The following is an 18786-nucleotide window of genomic DNA, read 5'->3' as shown; positions in this document are numbered from 1 at the left end:
GCTAATGGAGTCAGCTGTTACTAGGGGACACAGCTTTAAATTAAGGGGTGGTAGGTATAGGACAGATGTTAGGGGTAGATTCTTTACTCAGCGGGTTGTGAGTTCATGGAATGCCCTGCCAGTAGCAGTGGTGAACTCTCCCTCTTTATGGGCATTTAAACGGGCATTGGGTAAGCATATGGAGATTATTGTGCTAGTGTAGGTTAGGTAGGCTTTGGTCGGCGCAACATCGAGGGCCGAAGGGCCTGTACTGCGCTGTATTTTTCTGTATTTTTCTATGTTCCATGTTCTATGTGCCAGAACATCCACAGTGACAATCTTTAGAATATCCTATGTTTCATCCCTTTGCCTTCATGAATAACCCATTGGCCAAAGTGTTTATTTTCAGAAAGTCAATCTCTATATATAAATATGCTCTTTTCCCCTCTTTTGATGAAGAGTGTCTGTGCCTGGATTTTAATAGAAATCAGTTGTTAATTTTGGTGATCAAGCTCTGGTAGGTTCTGTCCATGAGCCCCAATGAGATTTCTTACACTATTCTCTGCAATTTGCTTTATTAGCCTGTATGACACCTGCTCATATTATCTTATTAGATCTAATGACTGCTAGGATTGCCTGTGACAATACTATTTTCAAACTAACTATACACTCGATCAAGTACTTTCCAAATTGTTCATGTCACTCTTTGCTCTTTAAGAAGGGTCAGAATGTCGATTTTCCTGTTCCTCAGGTGCTGCCTGACCTGTGGTGCCCTTCCAGCACAACGCTAATCTTGACTCTAACCTCCAGCATCTGCTGTACCCACTTCCGCCTGGTGATGTAGATCAGTCAATGGATGTTGTTTATATGGACTTCCAGAAGGCTTTTGAGAGACTGTTAGTTAAGGCAGAAGCCCTTGGAACTGAGGGCAAATTACTGACATGGACAGGTAATTAGTTGACTGGTAGAAAACAAAGAGTTGAAGTAACAAGTAAGCTCTCAAATTGGCAGGAAGTGACTAGTGGTGTCTTGTAGGGACAAGTGTTCACCTCAATTAATCATACTATTTACTAATGACTTGGATAATGGCATTAAAAGTCAAATATCCAGATTTGCTGAAGATACAAAACCTTTGTAGACAGTGGAGATGACGACACAAAATTGCAATAAGATATTGATAAATTAGGTGAATGGGCAAAGCTGTGGAAGATGGATTTTAATAAGAACAAGAGTAGGATTATTAATTTCAGTAGGGTAGATCAGGGTGTTTTTCTTTTCAGACAATGTTAACTATAGTGGATATCTGATGAGATTTGGAGTTTCAGGAGCATAGATCCTTAAAATGCCACAAATGTGAAAAAGTAGGTCAAGAAGGCTATATCCTAGGATTATGTGGGAAGCAAGAGAGGAAATTGCAGTACCATTGGCAATGATCTTTTCATCTTCACTGTCAATGGGGGTGGTGCCAGGGAACTGGAAAGTGGCGAATGTTGTGCCCCTGTTCAAAAAAGGGAATAGGGATAACCCCGGGAATTACAGGCCAGTTAGTCTTACTTCTGTGGTAGGCAAAGTAATGGAAAGGGTACTGAGGGATAGGATTTATGAGTATCTGGAAAGACACTGCTTGATTAGGGACAGCCAGCATGGATTTGTGAGGGGTAGGTCTTGCCTTACAAGTCTTATTGAATTCTTTGAGGAGGTGACCAAGCATGTGGATGAGGGTAGAGCAGTGGATGTAGTGTACATGGATTTTAATAAGGCATTTGATAAGGTTCCCCATGGTAGGCTTATGTGGAAAGTCAGGAGGCATGGGATAGAGGGAAATTTGGCCAATTGGATAGAAAACTGGCTAACCGGTCGAAGTCAGAGAGTGGTGGTAGATGGTAAATATTCAGCCTGGAGCCCAGTTACAAGTGGAGTTCCGCAGGGATCAGTTCTGGGTCCTCTGCTGTTTGTAATTTTTATTAATGACTTGGATGAGGGAGTCGAAGGGTGGGTCAGTAAATTGGTGGAGTTGTGGACAGTGAGGAGGGCTGTTGTCGGCTGCAAAGGGACTTAGATATGATGCAGAGCTGGGCTGAGGAGTGGCAGATGGAGTTCAACCCTGCCAAGTGTGAGGTTGTCCATTTTGGAAGAACAAATAAGAATGCAGAATACAGGGTTAACGGTAGGGTTCTTAGTCAGGTGGAGGAACAGAGGGATCTTGGGGTCTATGTACATAGATCTTTGAAAGTTGCCACTCAGGTGGATAGAGCTTGTAAGAAGGCCTATGGTGTATTAGCATTCATTAGCAGAGGGATTGAATTCAAGAGTCGTGAAGTGATGTTGCAGCTGTACAGGACTTTGGTTAGGCCACATTTGGAGTACTGTGTGCAGTTCTGGTCGCCTCACTTTAGGAAAGGTGTGGAAGCTTTGGAGAGGGTGCAGAGAAGATTTACTAGGATGTTGCCTGGAATGGAGAATAGGTCGTACAAGGATAGGTTGAGAGTTCTCGGCCTTTTCTCGTTGGAACGGCGAAGGATGAGGGGTGACTTGATAGAGGTTTATAAGATGATCAGAGGAATAGATAGAGTAGACAGTCAGAAACTTTTTCCCCGGGTACAACAGAGTGTTACAAGGGGACATAAATTTAAGGTGAAGGGTGGAAGGTATAGGGGAGATGTCAGGGGTGGGTTCTTTACCCAGAGAGTGATGGGGGCATAGAATGCGCCGCCCGTGGAAGTGGTAGAGTCAGAATCATTGGCGACCTTTAAGCGGCAATTGGATAGGTACATGGATGGGTGCTTAATCTAGGATAGATGTTCGGCACAAAATCGTGGGCCGAAGGGCCTGTTCTGTGCTGTATTGTTCTATGTTCAATGTTCTAAGGCCATTGGAATGTTGGCCTTCATGTCTACGCTGGAGCATAGGGATACAGATGTTATACTGCAATGATACAAAACCCTAGTTAGATTCTATTTAGAATAGTGTGAGCAGAATTGGGCACCGCTCCTGAGGAAGGATGTTTTGGCTCTGGAGGGAGGTCACCACAGATTTACAAAGATGATACCTGAATTTCAGGTGTTAGGTTATGAGGAAAGATTGGACCTTTAGTCTGTAGAACTTATAAGGTTAAAAGGTGGTCTAATTAAGGTCTTCAGGATATTAACTGGGAAAGAAAGGGAAGATAAAGATCAGCTTTTTCCATTGGTTGAAGATTCCAGATCCAAAATTAGGGTCAGGCCATTCAGGAGAGAGCTGAGAAAGCATTTCTACATGTGAAAAGAAGTGGAGATTTGGAACTCTCTTCTTCAAAAGGTGATCAATACTAATTCAATTGTTAGATTTAAGTCATTGAGTCAGAGGGATGTACAGCACGGAAACAGACCCCTCAGTCCAACATGTCCATGCCGAGCAGATAACCCAACCTAGTCGAGTCCCACTTGCCAGCACCCAGCCCATATCCCTCCAAACCCCTCCTATTCCTATACCCATCCAGATGCCTTTCAAATATTGCAATTGTACCAGTCTCCACCACTTCCTCTGGCAGCTCAGTCAATACACGCACCACCTTCTGCGTGAAAAGGTTGCCTCTTTTTTAGGTCTCTTTTATATCTTTCCCCTCTCACCCTAAACCAATGCAGTCTAGTTTTGGACTCTCACACCCCATGGAAAAGACTTTGTCTATTTATCCCCTCCATGCCTCTCATAATTTTATAAACCTTTATAAGATCACCCCTCAGCCTCTGATGCACCAGGGAAAACACCCCAGCCTATTCAACCTCTCCCTATAGCTCAAATCCTCCAACCCTGGCAACATCCTTGTAAATCTTTTCTGAACCCTTTCAAGTTTCACAACATCCTTCCGAAAGGAAGGAAACCAGAATTGCACGCAATATTCCAACAGTGGCCTAACCAATGTCCTGTACAGCCGCAATATGACCTCCCAACTCCTGTACTCAATACTCTGGCCAATAAAGGAAACCATACCAAATGCCGCCTTCACTATCCTATCTACCTACGACTTTACATTCAAGGAGCTATGAACCTGCACTTCAAGGTCTCTTTGTTCAGCAACACTCCCTCGGACCTTACCATTAAGTGTATAAGTCCTGCTAAGATTTCCTTTCCCACAATACAGCACCTCGCGTTTATCTAAATTAAACTCCATCTGCCACTCCTCAGCCCTTTGGCCCATTTGATCAAGACCCTGTTGTCCTATAATCTGAGGTAACCTCCTTCGCTGTCCACTACACCTCCAATTTTAGTGTCAAATGCAAACTTCTCCTTAACCCTATTTGCCAAAGCTGTCACATGTCCCTTTTTGCCCTCCTGCTTTCCCTCTTAAGTAAACTTCTGCTGCCTTTATACTCTTCTAAGGTTCACTTGATCTATCGTGTCTATACTTGACATATGCTTCCTTCTATTTCTTAACCAAACTCTCAATTTCTCTAGTCATCCACTATTTCCCTACACCTACCAGCCTTTCCTTTCACACTAACAGGAATATCCTGTCTCTGCACTCTCGTTATCTCATTTCCGAAGACTTCCCATTTTCCAGCCATCCCTTTATGTGCAAACATCTGACCCCATCAGTTTTTGAAAGTTCTTCCTAATACCGTCAAAATCAGCCTTCCTCCAGTTTAGAACTTCAACTTTTAGATCTGGTCATCCTTTTGCATCACTATTTTAAAACTAATATAAGTACGGTCGCTGGCCCCAAAGTGCTCCCCCACTGACACATTAGTCACCTGCCCTGCCTTATTTCCCAAGACTAGGTCAGGTTTTGCACCTTCTTTAGTAGGTACCTCCACATACTGAATCAGAAAATTTTCTTGTACACTCTTAAGAAATTCCTCTCCATCTAAACCCTTTACACTACGGCAGTCCCAGTCTATGTTTGGAAAGTTAAAATCCCCTACCATAACCGCCCTATTATTCTTGCAGATAACTTAAATCTCCTTACAACTTTGTTTTTCAATTTCCTGCTGACTATTAGAGGGTCTATAATACAATCCCAATAAAGTGATCATCCCTTTCTTATTTCTCAGTTCTCAGAAATAACTTCGATGGATGTATTCCTAGGAATATCCTCCCTGAGTTCAGCTGTAATGCTATCCCTTATCAAAAATGCCATTCTCTCCCCCGCCTCTTACTATCCTTCCTGTAGCATTTGTATGCTGGAACATTAAGCTGCCAGTTCTGCCCATCCCTGAGCCATGTTTCTGTAATTGCTATGATATCCCAGTCCCATGTTCCTAACCATGCCCTGAGTTCATCTGCTTTCCCTGTTAGGATCATTGCATTGAAATAAATGCAGTTTAATTTATCAGTCCTACCTTGTTCTCTGCTTTGTCCCTGCCTGCCCTGACTGTTTGAATGACTTCTTTTCTCAACTGTACCAGCCTCAATTGATCTCTTTGCTCACCACCTCCCTGGGTCCCACCCCCCACCCCCCACCCCCACCCCCACATCACTAGTTTAAATCCTCCCGAGCAGCTCTCGCAAATTTCCCTGCCAGTATATTAGTCCCTCACCAATTCAGGTGCAATCCGTCCTTCTTGTACAGGTCATTTCTACCCCAGAAGAGATTCCAATTATCCAAAAATATGAATCCTTCTCCCAAACACCAGCTCCTCAGCCAAACATTCATCTGCTCTATCCTCCTATTCCTACCCTCACTAGCTCATATTACCGGGAGTAATCCATATATTACTACTGCAAGGACCTCCTTTTTAAATTCCTGCCCAACTTTCTATGTTCTCACTTCAGAATCTCATTCTTTTCCCTTCCTATGTCGTTGGTTCCAATGTGTACAACGACCTCCAGCTGGCCCCTCTCCCCCTTGAGAACGTTCTGCACCCTCTCTGAGACATCCTTGATTATGGCACCAGGGAGGCAATTCACCATTTTGATTTTTCGTTGCTGGCCACAGAAACATCTGTCTGTGCCTCTGACTAGAGAGTCCGCTAACACAATTGATTGCTTAGAACCTGATGTAGCCCTCATTACATTCGAGCCTGTCCTGATACCAGAACTTGACTGTTCATGCTACATTTCCCTGAAAGTCCTTCACTCCCTACATTTTCCAAAACAGCATACCTGTTTGAAATGGGGATAGCCATAGAAGACTCCTGCACGATCTGCCTACCTCTATTACCTTTCCTGGAGTTAACCATCTCCCTGACTGTATATGCGGCTTTTTTCCCTTCCTATAACTACCATCCACCCTTGCTCTTGTAAATTCCTCATTGCCTCTAACTGTCACTCCAACCAATCCATTCAATCTGACAGGATTCACAACCAATGCATTTATTGCAGATGTCATCCTTAGTAACACTTGAACTCTCCCTAAGGTCCCACATCTGACAAGAAGAGCGTATCAGTTTACTAAAGGCCATTTTTGCTTCTTCCAATCTACAGACCCAGAAAATAGCACTGTATTATTCCTCTACAAAACACTGCTGCAGGCTAACTTAATACTTATGACTTAAGAGACAAATCTCAATACAACATATCATCAAGAAAGAACCCACTCTACTCACTATTGTAGATTTACACCAAGGCTATACTTCAAGCTATTCACTTACTTGTTTCTTTGCTGTGACCTCTCCCAAACAGGTTCCTCCAAGATCAGTTGTGAATTGCATTGTTTAAGTTTTCCGAGATGCATTCCGATGTCCAGCAATATATGAATTCAAACAGCAAAGGCAGTAACTGCACAGATCCACTGCTGTGTTAGTTGGCAGTGTGTCTTTCTCTCTTTCTCTCTTTCTCTCTCTCTCTCTTTCTCTCTCTCTTTCTTTTCTTTCTTTTCTTTCTTTCTTTCCTTCTTTCTTTCTTTCCTTCTTTCCTTCTTTCCTTCCTTCTTTCTTTCTCTCTCTCTTCCCCTGCACTGACCTGACCATTTCCTGCCTATTGTCTGTCCTTCTCCCTTTTAAAAGTGCTGTTGTTTTGACTTTTCTTTCCTCCAAAGCTCCAAAACAATGCAGCAGCATGTACAACAGTAATTGCTACTCCTGAAATTTGGGGAAATCACCTCCAACACCTAAAATATCTCAAAGAAGGAGCAATCTCTTACAACCAGAAATTCTTCTCTCGTCCTCCATCTTTGATTGCCCAATGAGACAAAGTTTCATTAAGCAAGGCTATCAACAAATATGGAGTTAGGCCACAGATCAGTCATGATCCTATTGAATGGTGGAATGCAGATTTGAGGGGCTGAATGGCCTACTGCTGTTCCTGTGTTCCGAAACAGAAACATCCAAGAAGCACACAGATGGTATGACTGCCATTTATTACAAGTGCACATTTATAAATATATTGCTATTTAAGAACCAGGCTACACAAGTTACCCATCCTTGGTGTCATCCCATCTTAGAACCCTAAGGCAGTGTTACTTTTCTCCAATACCATATGTTGCCAAACATCCTCTTGTCATTCAATGTGGGACTATCACATTCCTTTAAGTGGCTGAAAATATTCACTTTTTATTCAATATCAGCAAAAGTGAAGAAAAAAGAATCAGACAAAACTTGCATTTGCTTCTGGGGACAGGCAGTGACTGTTTTCCTTTTGAGCACTGACAAATTTATAGATAATGAATTATCACTGGACCCTGCTTACCTCAACTGAAACCATGTGTCAATTAAGACCAGTCTGGCTTGTTGCACCTGATGCTACACTGCTGTATCAAGCAGAAGGTGTCCTCATCTCCTTTCTCAGAAGGATGCCGCATTTTCCCATCTTGTCAGCATCATCACATCCCCTTCTTACCTTTCTGCACTTGTGACAGCACAGCATTCTAGGATTGATTGGGCACACTCTGTCCAGAGTGCACTTCAAGACTGCCCCAGACCAATTCAATCATCAGAATCTCCTCTCCAGCAGACTTATTGTCTGCTCTACAATGTCCTTAGTTGAAGAATAGGTTGCAATGTATCTATACTCAGGGTCAGTAAGGAGGTTGACTAACAGAATCATCAGTGATGATTACAGATGGTAATGTTGCTTTCCCAGTAACCGTTCTTGCAGGATATTGGCTTTTGATGGTTTAGAATACTCCTCCATAGAGTGGAACATGGAGGACTCCAGCAGGAGAGCCATTAAATGCCTTTTTCTTGTCCTTTGAGATTGGGTCTTCTTCTCATTAATGCAGCACAAGCCATGTTGTGCAACAAGTTGTGTAAGAAATTGTAGGCACTGCATGGTAACTGATATCTTGTCCACAACACAAGAAAGGCAGCATTGCATATAAAAACATATTGATAAATAATTACAGTTGCAGATGAGGGGGAAATCAGTTCCTTACCCTTGTGCAGCCTATGGGATCTTCAATTGTCTTTGTGAATACAGAGGAATCCCGACTCTCCAAATATTGGATTATCCACCAAGATCACACGTTCCTGATGTTTGGCTAAACTATGTTATCTGGCATTCGATTATCTGGAATTCGATTAACTGAACGAAATACTCCCCGCTTGTGTCTTTCAGATAATCAAGGTACCTCTGTATAGGTAACACTTTTAAGTTCGATTGTGATTATGTCTGCTTCACAGAGATGGCTATATTCAACAGCAATCACCAATGACATGGCCAATATTTTAAAAATTAATTTGTGTGATGTGGACATTGCTAACTGACCAGCATTCATCGTCTGTCCCTAGTTGCCCTTGAGAAGGTGGCGGTGAGCTGCCTTCTTGAACTGCTGCAATCCAACAGGATTGTGACCAGGATGTGTATCCTCCACAGCTGGAGGCGTCATGCACTTCAAACACTGGGTGCGATGATTACAGATTACTTCAACTGTACTGTGAAAGTGACTAATGAATGCAGCTTCCCTTGAGGTTCACAAGTAGAGCCCTCTATGTCCACTCACTCTGGATGTGGTCGTATCCATTCTCCATTTCCAGTATGCATTTACAATTTGCACAAGGTTGGAAACTAGTTACTCAGTACAGTGAGTTAATCAAGAGATCTCTCTTTAAATTTCCATGTCTGTCTCAAACCTCTCCCACCATCAAGCCAATCATTTCAAGAAGGTCAACTTAACCTTTGGCCTGATCAGCAAGCATCACCAAATGAAGACATCAATATGTACAGATTATCCTGTTTGTTATGTTCTATTGTGAGGGGAATTAAATGCAAGAGTAGGGAGGTTATGCTTCAGTTGGACCATTGGGGAAACCACATCTGGAGTACTTTGCACGCTATTGTTCACTACTTATGCAAGCAGTTCAGGGAAGGTTCACGAGATTATTGTCTGGAATGAGCAGATTACCTTATGAGGAAAAGCTAGACAGGCCAGGCCTGCATCTTCTGGAGTTTAGAAGAGTCGGAGGTGACTTAAATGGATCAATTAAGTTAAGGTACATAGGAGTAGTGTAAGATCCTGAGGACACATGACTGGATGGATGTTGAAGGGATGCCTCTTCTGTGGGAGAATCTAGAACTAACGGTCACAGTTTAAAACTTAAGGGGTTATCCAACTAAAATGGACACGAGGAAACTTTGTTTTTCTGAGGGTTGAGAGCCTTTGGGATTCTTCAAGAGGCAGTTGATGCAGAATCTTTTAATAAGGTCTTTTGATCTTTTAAGTCAGAGATAGATAATTCTTGATTATCAAGGGGATGAACGATTATTGGGGATATGCAGGGATGTGTAGTTGAGGTTAAAATTAAATAAGCCAAGACTCTCTGAATTGAGGAACAGGCTTGCAGGCTCAAATGGATGACTCTTGTTCCTTGTTTGTATAGGTAAAAAACAAGGACTGCAGATGCTGGAAACCAGAATCTAGATCAGCGTGGTGCTGGAAAAGCACAGCAAGTCAGGCAGCATTCGAGGAACAGGAAAATCAACGTTTCGGGCAAAAGCCCTTCATCGGGAATAAAAGCCGGGTGCCTTCAGAGTGCAGAGATAAATGAGAGGAGGGTGCGGGTGGGGAGAAAGTAGCATAAAAGTACGATAGGTGAATAGGGGTGGGGATGAAGGTGATAGGTCAGAGAGGAAGATGGGAGAAGGTAGCAAAAAGTACAATAGGTGAATGGGGGTGGGGATGAAGGCGATAGGTCAGAGAGGAGGGTGGAGTGGATTGGAGGAAAGGAAGATAGGCAGGTAGGACAGGTCATGAGGGCAGTGATGAGCTGGAAGGTTGGAACTGGGGTAAGGTTGGGGGATGGGGAAATGAGGAAACTGGTGAAATCCACATTGATGCCATGGGGTTGGAGTGCTCTGAGGCGGAAGATGAGGCATTCTTCCTCCAGGCGTCAGGTGGTGAGGGAGGGGTGGTGGAGGAAGCCCATGACCTGCATGCCCTTGGCAGAGTGGGAGGGGGAGTTGAAATGTTGGGCCACAGGGCAGTGGGGTTGATTGGTGCGGGTGTCCCAAGACTGCAAGAAATTAGAGTTGTGAACACAATCCAGTCCATCATGCAAACCAGCTCCCATCCATTGACTTCATCTGTACTTCCCACTATATCAGGAAAGCAACCAAAGTAATCAAAGACTCCTCCCACCCCAATTGTACTCTCTTTGACCCTCTTCCATCGGGTAGAAGGTTGAGTTAGAATACGTCTATGAACAGATTCAAGAACAGCTTCTTCCCAGCTGTTATCAGATACGTTAAATTTAATATTGATCTCTCTCTCTCTCTGCAGCTTCTTCGTAGCTGTAATCTGCACTCTGTTCTGTTACCTTGATGCACTTTTACAGTATGATCTGACGGTAAAGCATATAAGACAATTTTCACTGTATCACGGTATACATGACAGCAATAAATCAAATAAAAGTCAGAATTCCATTTTGTGAAATAATCTATCTTGATTCTAATGTACTTAACAATCCCATGACACTGACCAACTAAATTATGAGTAACAGCCAGCAGTGATATTAGAAGAACCTCAATTATATTGTAATTGAAGAATAATTGTCGCTAAATTTTTAAAAAAATTTTTGAGAGAACGGAAAAGAAAAAAAATCACAGAGACTGTTAAAAAAGTCATCGGGTCTTAAAGCTACAGGTAATAAATCAGGGCTATAATTCGAAGTCAAAATCAGCAAGTCGAAAACAACCCACTGTTTGAGAGTTGTTGTGGTGCAGTAGTAGTGACCTTATCGCTGGGCCAGAAGGCCTGGGTTAAAGTTTCACAATGATACCATAGCAAGTCTGAACAGGTTGTTCAAAAGAAGTTGGCACTTTATGTAAGCAGGAAAGACCAATTAAGTTGACAACTATTTCATTGTTTGGAAGTTGAGTTCAAACAACTTTTAATTAAGGGGTATTAATACAAAAAGAATATGAAGGTTCGGAGGATTCTGTTAATATCCAATCACAGTACCCCTGATTAAACCAAGAGGCCCAGGTTCAAGTCCCATCTGCTCCAAACATCTGTAATAACATCTCTGTATAGGTTGATGAGAAAATATAAAATCAGTATTCTGAGTGCTATGCTTTTGAGTAGCCAGGGGGCAGATGAATTGTGGTCCTTCTCCAGGTTGAACTTGGATGAGTCGAAATGTATTAGTTTCATTAGGGTTAATCGGGGATTTCTGTGAATGTGAAAACTTGAGGTCAGGAATATTAGTTAAATTTTAGCAGTTTTCTGAATCAAGCAGGGACTTTTGTTGGCATGAAGACTTGTTGTTTTGTCTCTTGGAAGGAAGTGGTTTCATGTCCAGGAGCTGAGTTTTTAATCCAATTTGAAGTTATACAGTCACACAGCATAGAGGTGACCAAGCACTTCAGCCCACCATGTCTTTCCTAACCAACAAATACTAAACCACATTACTCCCATGTACCTGTACATCTCCAATAAGCCCAATGTGTCCTAGCATTTTGTTGAGATGCTTAAGTATTGCAAGAATACCTTCCTCCATCACCCTCTCAGGTAGCCTGTTTCAGATTTCTAGCAATCTCTGATGAGAAAATGTTTGATCAGATCCCCTCTAAACCATTCAATTCTCACCTTAAACCTGTGCCCTGTGGTTTTAGACACACCTGCCATTGGAAAATGGCTCTCATGATCTACCCTCTCTCTGCCTCTCATAATTTTGTATACTCAATCAGATACCATTTAAGTCTCCTCTGCTGCAGGAAAAACAAACCCAGCCTATCCTTATGACTGAGACTTTCCATCCCAGGCAACATTCTGGTGAATCTCCTCTGCATCCCATCCAGTGCAATCATATCTTTCCAATAGTGTGGTGACCAACAATGTACACAGTATTCAATCTGTGGCCTAACCAATGTTTTATAAAGCTGGATCACTATTTCCTTGCTCCTATATTCTACATCCTGGCCAATGGAGGCAAGTATCCTATATGCTGCCTTCTTCACCTTGTCACCCTGTGCTCATACCTTTAAGGATCTATGGATTTGTACACTAAGGCCCCTTTGTTCCTCAGAATTGTATAAGGATCGACCATTCGTTGTGTATACCCTTCCCTTGTAAGACCTTCTAAAAGGCATTATCCCACACCTATCACGATTAAATTCCATTTGCCATTGCTCTGCCCATTTTATCAGCTGATCAATATCAGAGTAGCCTGAGACCATCCTCAACATCACCAATAATTTTTGTGTCATCATCAGGATGCTGCCTGACCGACTGTACTTTTCCAGCATCACACTTTGACTGTGAAGTCTAATACACAACTTCTAAAAGTTGGCCTTGTGTTTCTGATGTGTAACTTTTGTGTCATTGGTTTGTTACTTAAATAGTTCTTTGGTAAATGAATCTTTTATTTAGGTTAGATTAGGTTAGGTTCCCTACAGTGTAGAAACAGGCCCTTCGGCCCAACCAGTCCACACCGACCCTCTGAAGAGTAACCTACCCAGACCCATTTCCCTGACTGATGCACCTAACACTATGGGCAATTTAGCACAGCCAATTCACCTGACCTGCACATCGTTGGACTGTGGGAGGAAACCTCTACCCTGGACAAATTTCTATGAGTGCTCCCTGTTTCAGCCCTGAACTCAAAAGCTTCTCCAGTTTCTCTCCTTGTGCTCTCTCTGAGCTCATTTTGCCAGGAAAACCCTTCTATCCTGGGCATGTGTTGATCCCAACACTGCATTTCATCACCGCCTTGGATCCTGGGGGTCTTTCTCTTCTGATCGCTGTCACACACATCCAAGGAAATAGTTTGGCCAACCTGACCAACATTAAATAATGTTCCATGTGTTGTGTAAGATGGCTACTGCGCTCAAACCTTTATCTATGTATAATTACCTCAAACTCATCAATATGGAAAGAAGGTAAGATTGCTTGGAGTCATGGTGCCAGTCTCTGTAGCACAATTGGTCAGCGCAGTCAGTTGTTAACCAAAAGGCCGATGATTTGAGACTACCCATAGATGGAACAAAGGGTGGCACAGTGGTTAGCACTGCTGCCTCAGTCAAAATATGTACAGTTTAGGTGAACTGGCCATGCTAAATTGTCATAGTGTCTAGGGACGTGCAGGCTAGGTAGGTTAGCCATGGGAAATGCAGGGTTTACAGGGATTGGGGGGGCTGCCCTTCAAAGGGTCAATGTGGGCTCGATGGGCTGAATGGCCTGCTTCCACACTCAAGAGATTCTATTCTATTCATAACAATCTCTCTCAATATCAGCAAAACAAAAGAACTGATAATTGAATTCAGGAAGAAAGGAGGAGGACACGCCCCTATCTACATCAACAGAGCAGATATGGAGAGGTTCGAGGGCTTCAAGTCTCTAGGAGTGACAATAAACAACAATCTGTCCTGGACCACCCATGTAGGTGTGACAGTCAAAAATGCACAGTGCCTCCTCTTCCTCAGGAGGCTTAGGAAATTCAGAATGTCCATAAGGACCCTCACCAACTTTTACAGATGCACCATGGAAAGCATTCTATCTGGGTACGTAACGGCTTGTTACAGCAGTTGATCTGCCCAGGACTGTAACAAATTACAGAAAGTTGTGTGCATAGCCCAGACCATCATAGAAGTCAACCTCCTAACCATGGACTCCACCTACTCTTCTCATTGCCATGGAGAGGCTGCCAACATCAACATAGACCCCTCCCACTCCAGTAATATTCTCTTCCAACCTCTTCTGGCAGGCAGAAGATACAGAAGCTTGAATGCACATACATCAACAGGTAAAAAAGAACAGCCTTTTCCCTGTTGTTTATTAGAATGCAGAATTGACCTTTCTAATTTCAAATCTAATGTTGACCTTGCTTTTGTGCACTTCCTGTGTACTTGTAACCTTGTACGCCTGGCTCTGACTAAGCACCCTATGATCTATATCTCCTTGTTTGCTGAGATCTGCCTGTACTGCTCGCAAAACAAAGTGCAGTGAAAATTTAAGTACATGTGACTACAATAAATCAAATCAAGAGCGTAAAATGATATTTATTCAAACATTCCTCTGTTCATTTAATAAGAAGTGTATGCACTTGCTTGTAAGTATTCACATACAAATACCATAAAAAATTATCCTGCATTAATAAAAAAAAAGTCCTTGTTCTTGTAAATCTGATGGAGTGCATAGAAGTTGACTGTTCATCTGGTGTCTACTGGTGATTCTCTTGGGAATGTTGCTGTGTAACAGTCACTGCTGATTTGCTGGGTGACAGTTGACCTCCATGATGATCATTCAGTTTCATGCTCAGTCACTGTTTCATTAGCTATTTGTTATGAATAGTAGTTAACTGTGACAAGATAATCAGTTCCACTGAGAGTGAAGAGCTGTACTCCAAGCTTCATTCATGGAATGTCATGACTTATGAGCAGCTCTTTATTTTGTTTAACTTAATGTTTTTGAAGAATTGCACCTTGTCTAGTTGGTTTCACCTGAGCAAGACTCTTGTCTGCATTCTCCAATGCACATAGATGACAGCATGTTTTTTATATTCATTCACACGATGTGGACATCACTGGCTAGACAGCATTTGTTGTCCATCTCTAATCTGAAGGGCAGTTAGGAGTCAACCATATTGCTGTGGGTCTAGAGTCACATGTAGGCCAGACCAGGTAAGGATGGCAGTTTCCGTCCCTGAAGGACATTAGTGAACCAGATGGATTTTCACAACAATTGGCAACAGATTCATGGTCATCATTTAGACTCTTAATTCAAGATTTTTAAAAATTGAACTCAAATTCCATCATCTGCTGTGGTGGGATTTGAACACAGGTCCCCCGAACATTAACTGGGTCCAGCAATAATACCACTAGGCCATCGCCTCCCTTGATGATGGATCTGAATTTTCAGTTGTGCTGCATTAAAACTGAGGTGACACTCTCTATCCATGGGTCCCAGTTGCCAAGTGATTCTTGTGAAGTGCATTGAATGGTTGCATTCTGACTGGCTCCCCAACTATTAGCCCTGGAAATGATTCGGCAGCTTTATCAAAGTGAAATTTGATTGTTGGTTCACTTTGATCTTGTAACTCATTCCTATTTTTACATTTTTTTTAGCATTTAGAACAATAGTCTGGATGCAGTGACATTGGTAATATTGGTGTGGAAAAATATTATTTCCTACATATCGTTGCCAGAATTGGGTGATTTCTTAATGATGTTTTTAGCAATTTTCACTGGGGTAGTGTGGAGATAATGTGTGGTGCTGAATTTCTCGATCACTCATGAAGTGCCTGAGGTTATTGTCACTGATCACATTGTCAAGAATGTTATGGCGCCTGAAGTGTGCTGTCAGACATTCATCAGCTGCTCTAACTCCGCATTGTCTGAATAGTAGTCAACTGTGAGAAGATAATCAGTTCCAGTGACAGTGAAGAGCTGTACTCTAAGCTTCATCCATGGGCTGCCTGGAATGTCAAGACCCACAAGCAGCTCTTTATTTTGTTTAACTTGATGTTTTTAAAGAGTTGTACCTTGTTGTGGTGTTGGTTTCACCTGAGCAAGACTCTTGTCTGTCAGATTAAATATCTGATAGGTTGATAATTTTTTGAGTTGATAAAGTGTGGTGCTGGTAAAAGCACAGCAGGTCAGGCAGCATCTGAGGAGGAGGAGGAGAGTCAACCTTTCAGGCAGGACCCTTCATCAAGAGCGGGGAGGAGGAACGAGGCTAAAAAAATAAATAGGGGAAGGTAGGTGGAATGGTGCTAGGTGGACGCAGGTAGGAGAAGATAGTAATTGGTCAGTGGGATGGGTAAGTGGATAAGTGGGAAGGAAAATGGAAAGGTTAGCTCAGGTTAAGGGGGCGGTGCTGAGTTGGAGAGCTGGATTTTGGATGGGGTGGAGTGTAGGGAGGTTTGGAAACTGGTGAATGCAATGTTGAGGCTGTGTGGTTGAAGGCTGCTAAGATGAAGTGTTTTTCCTACAGTTTGCGGGTGGCCTTAAGGTGAGGATGGAGGCCCAGAATGGACATGTCATCAGGAGAATGGGAGTAGGAGGGGGAGTTGGAATGGATGGCTACTGGAAAGTGGGGTTGGTTGTTGTGTATGGACTAGAGATGTTCCCTTAACCATTCTGCCAGTTTGTGCTTGGTCTCTGTAATGTAGAGGAGACCAAAAGCTTTTAGAGCATGTGATGCTGTTGTTTCTTGTTGAATCTGGAAAATATCGCAATTTGTATCAGCATCAACTTCCTTCAGAGTGTGTAGGTTTTGAGTGCATGTCAGCTACATACATTTGCCTTCCTTGGTTGAACTTCACTTCCAAGTAATATCTCTGCAAATAAAATAACATCCTTTGAAAACACTGAAAACCAGATAAAAGTGATTGGAGAAAATGCTTTGATTTGGCTTGTGCTCAGATGCAACCATAATTTTTTTCTCTCTCTCCAAAAGCTCGCAAGTAAAGACAATAGCCAGGTGCACTCTCTTTCAATCTGTGTACAGTGTTCAGTTTGTGTAAACCCTCTGGATACAAACACAGCGGGCTGTCCTCACTGCCTGGGGGTTACTCCAAGTCCTGTTTCACTGACATCACACTGCAGGGTGACTCCATTGTTACATCATCATCCCTCAGCACTGGTGATGTCATCACTAGTTGTTTGATGGAAGTGAAAGCTGCTTCTTGTTCTGTGTCCCAGTCCCACTGAACACCCTGCACAGTGAGACTGGGTACAGGATGGGATAGGACCTGGCTAGACAGTTCACAAATCTAACAGTTTATCAATAAAAAGTTGTATCTACTGGTTGTCCTTTTGTGCGTTTCCTGATGTTCTAGGAGACTGAACGACTGATAGGGTTTCTCTCAGCTTTTGATGGAGCTGAATAAACACTGTGTGAAAGCTTTGTCAAAAACTTCATACCTGAAATGTTTCTCCCATGCAAATCTGCATGCATTCCAGGAGCACAGACATTACTAAAATTTAGTCGTAAACCTCACATTTGAATAGCTACTCCCCTGTGTGAACCCTCTGATGGAGTAGGAGGTGTGATGATCTTGAGAATGATTTCTTGCAAACCTCACACTTGAACGGTTTCTCTTGTGTGTGAACGTGCTGGTGTGTGCGGAGATTTGATGATTGTGAAAATGACTTGTCACACTGCCCGCATGTAAATGGCTTCTCCCCAGTGTGAATGCGTTGGTGTATGCAGAGCCCTGCTAAGTCTGAGAATGATTTGTCACACACCTTGCACATGAAGGGTTTCTTTCCTGTGTGAACATGTTGATGTGCATGAAGGTTCGATGATTGTGAGAATGATTTGTTGCACACCTTGCACATAAATGGTTTCTCTCCTGTATGAATGCGTTGGTGTACACGGAGTTCAGATGACGATGAAAATGATTTATCACATACCTCACATGTGAATGGTTTCTCCCCTGTGTGGATGCGTTGGTGTGTCTGGAGGTTCTCAGATCGTGAGAATGATTTGTCACACACCTTACATGTGAATGGTTTCTCCCCCGTATGAATTCTCTGGTGCTTCAGCAGATCAGAAGATTGGGTAAAAGCCAACTTACAAATCTCACACCTGCAGGGTTTCTTTCCTGTATGATTCCTCTGATGTCTCAGGAGGCTTGAAGAGGCCAAAAAACCTTTACCACACACCTCACATTTGAAAGGCTTTTGTTCCATGTAGCTGACTGTGTTAACAATTAAACAACAAATGCACCGTAAGTGTTTGGAGATTCGATGAACCTGTGAAGCCCCTCCTCACAACCTCTGATTGAATGAGTCAGTAGTTCATGAGGGTCAATGATGGTTGAAGCTCTCATCACACTTGGAGCCACTTACACTTCTTCCCAGCCTCACCCTGACCGATCACCCACAGTCAAATCTTCAGAAAGTTTGCTTCTGATAGAAGGCTCCACTGACCAGTTTCAGATCTGATGATATGTCAAAGCTCCCATGACCTGACTAATTTCCAGATGATGGTTTCACTGCTCAACTTTCTCTGAGCAATGCTGTGAAGGGACTGGATGTCTTCCCACAGTTGTGTAGTTGTTCCTTGGGTGATAGTCAAAACTATCTATCCTTTTGCATTTTCTGGTGTAGTATGGTTCAATCTTTCTGTAAAACAGGAAAATAAAACAATTTCCTCAAACTCTTCATTCTCCTTTGCTGAAGGAGCATACTGCTCATTTTTAGTAAAAGGAACTTGTAAAGAACAATTTTATCCTTAGAGCATGCATTTAGAATAACAAGAGAAATGTTAATCATTGGTGAACTTTGAAATTTCTTGCTTTCTTTTACAAAATTATTTTAGGAATAAGTACTTTATATATTGTGCAGAAAGCTAAGAAAAATATTGCTTCAGTGTAGCTGATTGAATGGACTGTTATCCTAGGAAATTAGATGCATTACGCTTGCTTAGACCGCACTGGACAAAATATCAAATGCAATCAGGCTTTTGGGAATGTGCTCACAATGTGCCTCCTCTACATTGGAGAGACT

General features: G+C 42.5%; 1 protein-coding gene across 1 annotated transcript in view; it reads right to left on the bottom strand.

The window, feature by feature from the left end:
- Nucleotides 1-14352: 14352 nt before the first annotated feature.
- Nucleotides 14353-18786, bottom strand: part of LOC132832641 (zinc finger protein 271-like) — an 88178-nt gene continuing 83744 nt past the window's right edge. The window contains exon 4 of the mRNA XM_060850722.1: nt 14353-18044. Within this exon, the coding sequence (XP_060706705.1) occupies nt 17284-18044 (761 nt within the window). The 3' untranslated portion in view covers nt 14353-17283. The remainder of the gene's footprint in view (nt 18045-18786) is intronic.

This window comes from Hemiscyllium ocellatum, chromosome 35, assembly GCF_020745735.1.
Source record: "Hemiscyllium ocellatum isolate sHemOce1 chromosome 35, sHemOce1.pat.X.cur, whole genome shotgun sequence".
Lineage (NCBI taxonomy): Eukaryota > Metazoa > Chordata > Chondrichthyes > Orectolobiformes > Hemiscylliidae > Hemiscyllium > Hemiscyllium ocellatum.
Note: the sequence above shows the minus strand (reverse complement) of the source record. Positions and strands in the feature narration are given on the sequence as shown.